This window comes from Hydra vulgaris, chromosome 06 (genome assembly GCF_038396675.1).
Source record: "Hydra vulgaris chromosome 06, alternate assembly HydraT2T_AEP".
Classification (NCBI taxonomy): Eukaryota; Metazoa; Cnidaria; class Hydrozoa; order Anthoathecata; family Hydridae; genus Hydra; species Hydra vulgaris.
The window spans coordinates 2,144,720-2,156,255 of record NC_088925.1 but is presented as its reverse complement, the minus strand read 5'-3'; the positions used below and the strand labels follow the sequence as shown (position 1 = coordinate 2,156,255).

The 11,536-nt window shown below is 28.3% G+C and overlaps 1 protein-coding gene across 2 annotated transcripts in view; it reads right to left on the bottom strand.

The window, feature by feature from the left end:
• trr-1 (Toll-receptor-related 1) overlaps positions 1-11,536 on the bottom strand; it is a 56,318-nt gene that overhangs the window by 858 nt on the left and 43,924 nt on the right. For both annotated transcript variants that reach the window (XM_065798944.1, XM_065798945.1), the window contains exons 5-8: positions 11,147-11,215; positions 1,358-1,684; positions 440-748; positions 21-227 (exon numbers count right to left, since the gene is read on the bottom strand). In XM_065798944.1, coding sequence (XP_065655016.1) covers positions 21-227; positions 440-748; positions 1,358-1,684; positions 11,147-11,215 — 912 coding nt within the window. The remainder of the gene's footprint in view (positions 1-20; positions 228-439; positions 749-1,357; positions 1,685-11,146; positions 11,216-11,536) is intronic.

Sequence of the window (11,536 nt, the reverse complement as noted above, 5' to 3'; positions counted from 1 at the left end):
CCAACTTATAGCATACATACCATTTTTATCATTATTGACAATTGCAATTGAATTCTCCAGAATTTTCCCTGGCACTCTTTTTAATGAGCATTTATACATTTCGTGCAGTTTTGACTTTATTTTAGGGAATAAAAGCAACAATAACATAAATCCAATTAAAGCTACCCATATATGATCTAATAAAAATGTTGAACCAACCTTTGTAATCTTAACTAAATTACGCTTATCTAAAGTAAAGTTAAAATTAATTTCACTTATTCTAATAAAATCTTCAAAACAAAAAAAACCGAATCACAATAACTAAATAAATTGTATTAAAATAAAAAGTGTTTGAAAAAAATTCAACTCAACTAAAGAATTAAAAGATAAAAAAATAAGCAAGCAAAATTAAATTAATGTGTTCTAAAAAAAAAAAATGTCAAAAAACAAAACAAACTACCTTGTAAATAGGAAAAGTTCTGACGTGCCACTATCCCACATTTGTCATCAAACAAGATGCAACTTAAAGTGTTGTTAAAAATTTTAGGATTCAAAATAGATAATGTTCTTTGCAAACTAAATCGATCTCTTCCACTGTTATACAAAGATATGATTGGATTTATTTGAAAACTTCTACTATCATTTATTAATCTGTAACCATTATGTGAAAATGTAATGTTAAGGAAAGAAGGTGTTTTAAAATTTGCATACGCACAAGTTATATTTATTGTTTTGCCATCATCATTTGATCTTGATATTGAAAGATTAACTGAAAGAAAGTACAAACATTTTACAATCCTATTGTTCTTGTTACTGGGTGGGTAGTGTATCTCAAAACGTTTAAAATAAAAGTGATGTAGCTTCAGATGTTGGCCCTAATCCCAAACTTTTGAAAACTAAGTTTTTCAAATAAACTTCAAAATCATTTTGCAGCTAAATGCATACTAAATTTTAATTTTTGATGCAATAACCCATATATTTAACCATTTTATTATAGAATTTTAAGAAACTATTGAATTATTATCTGTGTTATTAATATGTTTAATAAATTGAATTATTATTTGTGTTTATAATACTGTCATAGATATTGCCTGGCGCTTTATCTCATCAGCATTAACTAATAATACCTTTGTTAAGAATATTACATACTTACAAGCTATTTGCTTCTTTCTTTTCTTCTTCTTTTTAGAATCATAAAAAGGTTGATTTACTTGCTCACACGTTATTTTTAAAACAAATTTGTGCACACAAAAGCACACTTTTTTTTAAAAAGAATTTTGGGCACAGAAACACACAGGTACTGATGCTTTTAAAACATATTTTTTTCTATGCTTACTTATAATAAAATGAAATTTACTCAACTAACAAGATAACTTACATGGATCCATAACATATTTAATTGCTGCAGTCTTTACATGAGAATAGGTTTCATTGTATTTCACATAACACTTGAAAAATGAACGATGCTGACATAATTTAACAGGAGAGAATAGTACTAAAATGCCACAGGACAACTGGTAGGAATGTACATTTTTCCAATTTTTATGAAAATCTCTAAAACTTAATCCTTCTTGAGTAGTGAAATCCATGTCGCTTACATTTGCTGTTGAATGACAAAAAAAGGTTCGAAAGTCATTTTCTCTAAGTATTACACACGAGTTAGTATGTAAAATTTTTGGTATCAGCGTAGAGGTATAAAGCTGTTCTAAAAAACAAAATGAAAAAAATAAAAAGCCGATATTGAGAGAGTTTTAAATATGATCTGAAAATAATACAGTTCAACTTTATAATAACTAAAACTATTTAATTATAGTGTTTTATGTATTTATATAAGATTGTTTCTAATTATTTTAATTTAGGTTGTTTATATTTCAATATGTTGCATGTATTTATCTTTATTTGTTTTAAAATATGTTGTTTCTGATTATTTTTATTTATTTATAAACACGTTTATAAATAAATGGTTATAAATTTTTATTAAAAAAAAGCATAACAGACATCAAGAGGTTTTTAAGGAAATGTGACGGAAATGTGAAAAAGGAATAGTGTCGCAAATTGTCGCATTATTAATTGTCGAATAAAAAAATATCCTTATTCTGACGCAAATGTAATGTCGCAAATGAATTTAATGAATAGTGTCGAAAATAAAAAAGGAATAATATCGCAATGGAGTTAAATGAATAGTGTCGAAAATAAAAAAGGAATAATGTCGCAATGGAGTTAAATGAATAGTGTCAAAAACAAAAAAAGAAATTGCGTCACAAATAATAAATCGGAACAGTGTTGAAAACAAAAAAAAAGGAGTAGTGTCAGAAAAGAATTCAATGAATAGTGTCGAAAATAGAAAAAAGAATAATCATAAAGGAGTTTAAGACTCATTCCAGCTCAATTCAATTTATGCTTGACACCATGCCATCTTAGATTTTGATGATTTTTGGTATACAAACTTAAATTAATCAAAAAAAACTTCACTCCAAATTTTAGTTCTGACTTCTTCTGAGTCCCAATCTCTTTTTCGATTATTTTTTTCAGGTTTTTTTCAGGTTTCAGGTATCATTTTTGAAGAACTCAAAAATGATACCTGAAACACTAAAAAATTTAAGCTTCTCTATGAAAATTCAACTTGAAAATGGTGTAACACCTTTTATAAATTTGTTGATGCCCCGTACAAAAAGGAGCATATCTTGAGATGCCTAAAAAATATTATTCTGAAAATTTTTTCGATGGTTCTATATGTGACAAACTCCTTATTACAAAAAAACATTTTGTTATAAGGTTTTCTTTTTTGAATCTGATTTATTTGCATTGAAAGTTTTATAAAAAAATAAGAAAAATTGTTATCTAATAATGAAAAAAAAAATATATATATATATACATTTCTTTTTTTATATTTTTTTAAAAAGATTTTAGAATCTCAGGTACTAATATATAAACTTGTTTGCATTTCACGATCTTCAAATAATTATTGTAAAATTATTTCTTAAAAAACTTAAAAGTAATATAAAAATATTAATGATAAAGAAAGATGTTTAATTGGATTAATAAATAAATAAAATTGTCACAAACAGACATCCAATGATATCAAAAATGATGTGAAAATCAAAATATCAAAAATGAAGTGAAATCCAATGATATCAAGAAAATTTTAAGTCTCAATGATGTAGAAAAAGACTCAATAATTAGTCGTTCTGGCATTGAAAAGGATGAAAATGCAATGGTTTGCTTCCATGAATATGTTTACTTTAAACATTACTCCACGATCCACATATTTTGTCCATTTAATTCGCACAATGGAAAAAAAGGAAAAGGTATTATTACTTAACCATGAAACTTTATTGTAATTATATATAGTAGATTTTTTTGCAAAATACTCACTGAAGTAGTAATTATAACTTATGTTTTTAGAAGGATGTAAAGAAATTGATAAACAACTTGCTAGGGAATTGTAAAACATTGGTATTAATGTTTTTCCTGGAGAAAAGATATGTCCATAATGTATAATTAAATTGATGTCATCTAACGATGATGGACCAGGAGAACCGACTAGCAACTTTATGAAGATGAAGATAATGAACTTCTTAAATCTCAATTCTTTTTTTATGGCTATGAACATAAGTCCTCTCAAAACGCATGCTGTAAATAGTCACTCAAGAGTTGCTCTGGGTAAAAAAAAATCATTACATGTTCAAAAAACAGTAAAGTTAAGTATTGCAAGGACCTTAAATAAAGATTCTGATCAGTTAAGCCAAGAAGATTCCTTCAATAAGTTATATGACTAAGTTAAATGAAAAGCAAATGATATGGATGCACTTTTAGGAAAAATTAAAGGAAAAATGTTAACTTTTAAATGGAATCAGAAAATTCATTTACTGCTGGTTCCAACAAATGTATAGAAAAAGAATTTAATTTTATTAATTATATGGTGCAATTATCACGCAATCTGCTGCTGAAAAGTGGTATTTTATCTTTCCCTGAAAAAATAGACGAAAGCAAATATCACATATACATGTATGTGTATTTACTGTATGCTAAGTTGAAAACCAGTTATCCTAGTATAAAGATGTTTAAAACTAGTTATCCTGATATAAATTTGTCAGATCATGTTATCCTGCTACTGGTAACATGAATCCCAGTACAACCTACTACATGTTCTGCTGTCTTGTAAGATACGCTTTTTTAGGTAAAGTCAAGAAGAAGCCAACTCCGACTTAAAACACCCCTTGCTTTGGGACTCTTGGTTTTGTAAAGGCTAGAGATGGTGTCTCAATAAAAATACTCATCTTGGGCAGATGTCAAACGCATCCGGCTACTGTCTTGTAGAAGGCCTCCTAGACAAAGACTTAAGTGGTAAACAGTTCCTATCTGTTGACAAGCCCCGAACCCCTTCTTCATCTATTAGGCTGGCACAGATGTATTTATAATACATTGTTTTCAGTTTAGGATATTCAATGCTGGATCTTCTTGACTCCATGCATGAGTTTTGCTTGTGTCTCTGTTTTTATGACTAGGCAACTCATTCTTTTATCTCCTAATGAGGGTAAAAAGGCTCTAAAACTCAGTTTTATGGGTTTGAGGCCAGCTGGCAGTCAGGTTTACTGGACTCTGTGGTAGCTCTCAGAGAGGCTGATTCCATCAACAGCTGTAAAATATCAGAGTACTAACAGTGCCATGTTGTGCATGGATGGTGTCCCTGTTCGTACTTTTGGTGTGCATTGCCAAGGCCTTATTTGGAGCCCTTTGTTATGGATTAGGAATTATTAATAGTAATGAGGCAATTGCTTGGGCTATTAAATGGTGTACTGAGTATTATCTATGCTTTGAGTCAAGTTCTTCAACAAATTTAAAAATGACTAAAGTATCAAAAACCATACACAAAAAACCATCATCATTACCAATTTCTCTAAACCTTTCATTCACTAATATTCGTGGTCTTAGAAGTAACTTTTATTCTGTTGAGTCTTATCTTTTGGAAAGTTCACCAGACCTACTTGCTTTTTGTGAGACTAATTTGAGTTTGGGTGTCTCATCTTGTGATCTTAGTGTAGATGGTTATTAATTTAATTTTTTGGGAGTATGTGTGATCACACATACTGTTTGTCCTACCATCAAAATGTTAAGTTAATGATTAGTGCAGTTGAATTATCAAAGGCTTACCATGAACTTATTGATAGGCTTATTTGTAGTAGGGCTAACAAGAGTTGCATAATACATTGCTGCCCTTTGTGTCCAGAAGATTTTATATTAAGACATTATCATGAAAATGAGTTCTACTCTCAAAAAGATATTGATGAATATGATGGTTATTGTATAGATTACAAACAATGGAAGACAACAGACCAATCTAAGCTAGTAAGTCTAACAAAAATCATAAGTAGCTTCATTTATACTAATAAATAAGTTACAAAAACATTCTTACATTGCAAAACATTAATACATTGCGGATTCATATCCCTAATATAATGTTGTAAATAGAAAATCCTTCATTAAATTTGTTTAAAGTGAAGGTCTTTAATGTAAAATGCAAACATGTTTATACATCAGAACTGTACCTGAGATTCAAAAATCTTTTTAATACAAAAAAAATATGTATAACTTATTTTTCATTATTAAATAACAATTTTTCTAAACTTTTTTATAAAACTTTCAATGCAAATAAATCACATTCAAAAAACAAAACCTGTGCAGTTTTTTTGTAATAAAGAGTTTGTTATATATAGAACCATAGAAAAAATTTTCAGAACAATATCTTTTAGGCATCTTAAGATATACTTCTTTTTGTACGGGCATCAAAAAATTTATAAAAAGTGTTACACCATTTTGAAATTAAATTTTCATAGAAAAGCTTATATTTTTTAGTGTTTTAGGTATCATCTTTGAGTTCCTCTCCCTAAAAAATTTTCAACAATATTAAGCAAGTATTTCATAAGTTAAAGCTAATTGTGTTAAATAATTAGCTTAAAAAATAAATAGCGCTAAAAAAAATAATAAAAAAAAAGATGGGACTGAGTATCGATATTTCTGAAACCATAAGGAATCAGACACTAAAATTTGGAGTGAAGTTTTTTTTCACTAATATTAGCTTGTGTTACAAAAATCATCTGTCTGAGATGTCTGAGATGACATAGTGCCAAAAATTTTTGAATTGATTTGACACGGAATGACCCTTAATGAATAGTAACAAAAATAAAATAATAATATTAACTATAAATGTGTGTTTAGATATGTCTGATGCCATACTGAAATAGCCTGCTGCTGGCGGCTTCAGAACATACACCAACTATCTTATAGGCTGCCACAAAGAAGTGCCGCTACATCGACTGAGGGTCTGAAGTTTAGTAGCAATCCTTTCTTTTATTATTCTTTTTTTTTATGTAAAAGCTTTAAAGATAAGCAAAAAGTGTAAACAATTGCTCAAATTAACTAGTTGCGACACTGTTCCTTTTTTTTTGTTTTCAACACTACTCATTAAATTCATTTGCGATACTATTCCTTTTTTTTGTTTTTGACATTATTCATTAAATTCATTTGCGACACTATTCCCTTTTTTTTGTTTTTGACACTATTGTTTCGAATATATTCAAAACTATTCTAAACTCCATTTTTCAACACTATTCCTGTCACCTGTTTCTGAACAATAAAGCAGAGTTTAAATTAAAAGGCTGGTAGACTTCAAGTAAAATAAACATAATGCTTCTGGAAAATATTTTAGCAACACCATGTTTATTATAACACTAGAATGGTTGAATCCACTTGAATGTTCTTCATATAACTAGTTCTTATAGAATGTGGTTTGTATAATGGCTTAAAATAGTTTAATCATCCAATAGGTTTAAAATGCAATGATTTCATGTGTTTTTGATAAGATGTAAAGCATTGTGTTTACTAACAAAAAGCAGTCTGGTTTTAAGTCAGAAAACAAAAGAGATCAAAATTTTTCCTTCATAGGGCCTTAAGTTAAATGAAAAATTAAACTAACACATTAAGTTGAATAAAAATCGCTGCGTAAAAGAGCTTAAGATCTTCTACTTCAGTTTTTAAAATAAATTTAGTGTTGCGTATTTTATGGACAATCCCTTAGCTGTGTTTAATCAACTTTTTCAATTAAAAAAAAAGCATTAGGCATTTCACTTGAGTAAATTATATCTTCTATCAGCTTTCAAAAGGTTTAAACCTACAAACCTTTTCATTTTAAATATTATGCTAAATTGTCAAATACTTAATTTATAGTAGATAAATTTTTCATAGTTTTAAAGAGTCAAAATAAAAATCGTTCATTTTCATTTTGGAAGTTTTCCCTAAAAAAATTTTCACTCCACCATAGTTGTTCTCTAGACTGTTTTTTCTGCAGATGATGCTTTATTGATGAGTCGATGAAACAATTAACAGTTGTAGTTAACTGTAATAATAAACAAATAAAACTCAAGAAAGAAATGATAATAAAGTATAAATGATAGTGGTTTAAGTTATAGTAATTCACTATAAAAGTATAAAACAAAGAGATATAGAGTGACAAGTGACTTTTAGGAACACGCTAAAGTTCAATTCTTTTTATTTTTTTAATTTCTAAAAAGCTTCTATCTTTAAAAAATTAAAAATGAAGGTCATTTTTGTATTGAAATTTGGATACTTAAAAAAACTAATAATAATAATAACAAAATAAAATATAACAATGAATTAAAGCATAAAAAAATAAACATAAGCTAGAATTAAAACACAATATAAATTACAAATAAAGCACAATATAAACCACAATATAAACCACAATACAATATACAATTAAAACACAATATAAACTAGAAACATTTAAAATAGAAATGATACATGAAAAAGTAACTATGAGTAACTATGAACTCTGTAAATATGAGATTGTACAAAATCTAAAATTTCATAGGCATTAGCGCCTCTGTTATATTCACGCTGTTAAACAATCTATATATTTGAAGTCTTTTTCTTTTTAATGCATTCTCTTAAAATTTCAGTTAACATTATTAACTTTCTTTAACATTGAGTTTAATAATAATATGTAAAATCAGAGAAGGGAATGATAGTAGTTATTTTATAACTTTCTTTAACATTAAGTTTGCTTTTCCATCTAGTCAGTATCTGTGGTAAACTAGTTTGACAATTTTGCAGAATATTACAAAATAGCAAATTCATGAAACTTCTTGATTTTAAACCATGCCATAGAGTTCACAGAATTTGAGAACTTACAAATCACCCCTGTTAACTTGAAAATTCTCTCTCAACATTACTTTTACCATGTAAAAAAACGCCAATTTATCTTTGCACAACATTTAAAATATATAAACTATGGAACTTGTTGGATCCAATTTAAAATTACATGTTGAAATCATTTGTTTGAAACAAAAAACATCTTCTAGATGGTTGTTGTTCATTAACCAGGTTTTCTTTTTTTTCTTTTTTATAGTATCAGCTATAGTAAAGTAGTAAAGTGGCAGCCTCTATTAATGCCTTTTTTTTTATAGAGTTGGAAGTTATTGGAAGAGAAAAGATGAAGTTTATAGACCAAGATAACGATTAACAGACAACTTAAAGGGTTGCAAATTATAAGAAACATTCAAACAAGATTAAGGAAGCGAATTTCAAAGAAATTTGCTTCCTTCATCTTATTTGAACGTTGTTTATCTTATTTGATGTTAGAGGAAAAAAACTAGATGAATAAGAATTTTTAAAGCACTTAGGAACAGTCACAGTTAAAGGATGAGACTTAATTGAATGACAAGTAACACAAGAATGAATTTTAGTAGATGGCTAAGGAGACACTAGCTCTTTAGAGTAGTAGCCATTAAAGTATTTGTAGAAAAGAGAAAGAGAAGCAACATTATAATGATGTGATGATAGTTAGAGGTTGGCTGCTAGAGCAGGTCCAACAATGGACCATGTTTATTTATGTTTACAATGCGTTTTTGCACCTTGACAAAAAGAGAAAGGACATCATTAGAAGATCCGCCCCAGATATGGCAGCAGAACTCCATACAAGGACGGATTTGGGATTTATAGAGATAAAGAAAAGAATCTGGAGTGAGAAAGTGTCGAGCACGATAAAAAGATGCAACCTAAGCAGATACTAATTTTGCAATGCATTTGATATACGCTTTCCAAAAAAGATCGGAAATAAGTGTTAATCTAAGAAGATGATGGATAGATGACTCATCAAGTACATTACCGTTCATAAATATAGAAATATCTAGACTATTGCAATAACAATTGGCTGAAAAAAATTGGATTTTATATGAATTAAAGTTCTGCAGCCACTGTGAACCCCATGGGGCATTTGATCTTGAAAAGAATTTTGCTTCCGCTGTAGCGGAAGCAAAATCCTTTTCAAGATCAAATGCCCCATTCAAGCAATCAGAGAGTGTTGGTTTCTTATCAAGACAAGAATAAATGGTAGCATCGTGTGATAAATATGATATAGATGTGATATAGATGTGATATAGATGTGAGAATTTCTGAGAGATAGTAAATGTAAATTTAAAAAAGTATAGGGCCAAGGATAGAACCTTGAGAAACCTCTAAAGTTACAGGATAAAAAGAAGCATGATGTCCATGGAAGACAACTTTTATACTAGGATTGGTAAAGAAGGATTCAATAATCTTAAAGATGTTACCTGATATACCATAAGATAAGAGCTTATGGAGAAGACCAGCATGCCAAACTTTATCAAAGGCTTTATAAATGTCAAGAGCAATAGTCTTAACCTCTCCGTATCTATCTAATACACGATAAAACATATCAGTTATTGCCGTTAACAAATCAGCAGTAAAATTAGAAGATCAAAATCCATAATGATGATCAGTATATCAGTAAGTTACCAACAACAACAATATTCGCTGAAGGGTAAAGAGAAAGGGCTTAGTCAATTTGACATCAAAAAGAGTGCAGTCTTGAGATAAAGGAGAGCGTTATAGAACAAAGAGAGTATTAATTCAATACATGTTATATAATAATAACTTAGAATACTAGGAAAATTATCCTTAATTAATTAAACAACATTTTTTTTTCTTTCTAAATGTAAATTTCTGGTAATGGCACTGTCAAGAAACATTTTATTTGAAAGATTTAAACAATTGATCTAACTCTATGCATACTCCATAAATGATAAATGTTCCTTAAAAACTTTATTAACCCAATTAATTTTATCATTTAATAAGTTGTCATTTAAAAAAGTATTGAAAAGTTAATTTGTTTCCTGAAAATAATTTCACAGTAAAATGTGGTAGTACTGTATTTAAAAGAAGTTTTTTTAATTTTGTAATAACAAAATTCTTGTTTTGGAGTTTAGGGTAAAGAGAATGTTCCAAATAAAACGAAAAAAACTAAATAAAAAATTCAGAGTACCCTACTCACACTACTGTAGTGGTCCCTCTAGAGCCATATGGAAATGAATAAAATAAAAAATTAAATACAAACATTCATAGTATTTAAAATAACTTTTCATCCTTAAATCTTGCTATTTACAAAAATCAGCAGATCTGCTTGGTTTTTGTGAGACTAATTTAAGTTTTGACTGTTATATTTTCAGATTATTGATTTAGTGTTAATGGGTACTATGCTGAAATTTGTAACTTTTCCAATAATCAGATGCTTGGCCTAGACATGTACTTAGGCATTAACGCATCTATTTTTCGCATGTTTACATTCAACCTTCTCAACCATTCAACTTATCTATATTCAAATATATAAATACTGATATGAATAAAAATATGAAAACTGATTCAAATAAATTCAATATATATTTACTAAAAAAAAAAAAATTGATATTTTTCAAAAATTGATGCTTCATTTAATGTTTTTTAAAGAACTATGATACCTTCTTTTATTTAAAGAAGCTATTCCCATATTCATCATCATCATCATCATCATCATCATCATCATCATCATCATCATCATCATCATCATCATCATCATCATCATCATCATCATCATCATCAACATCATCATCATCATCATCATCATCATCATCATCATCATCATCATCATCATCATCATCATCATCATCATCATCATCATCATCATCATCATCATCATCATCATCATCATCATCATCATCATCATCATTATCATCAGCATAATCATCATCATAATTTTCATCATAATCATCATCATCATCATCGTTTGTAATGAAAACAGTAACCAACTTACCAATATTCTTTTTATTGAATCTACGGTACTCATTTCCAAGTGATGTTAGGTTTAAAAGAGAAAATCCCCCTAAAACATATATTTAACAAAAAGTTAATGAAAAAAAAAACAGTTTTCTTTTTAAATGTTACATTTAATGGTTGAGAAAACTTTTTCCTTTGTGGTGCTTAATGGTGTAGGTAAAAGGCATAATGATATGGGTAGGTTTCATGGTATGGTTGGAAGGTGATCTAAAACTTTCTCTAATAGAATTCCTTTGTACAGACAGAGAGTTTTACCAATCAAATTTTTGAACAATTTGCATCTGCAATTAATTTTATTATTAGGGTCTGTTCTAAGCAATTATTTTATTACAAATAACTATTATTTTTACAACTTTATTAATATATA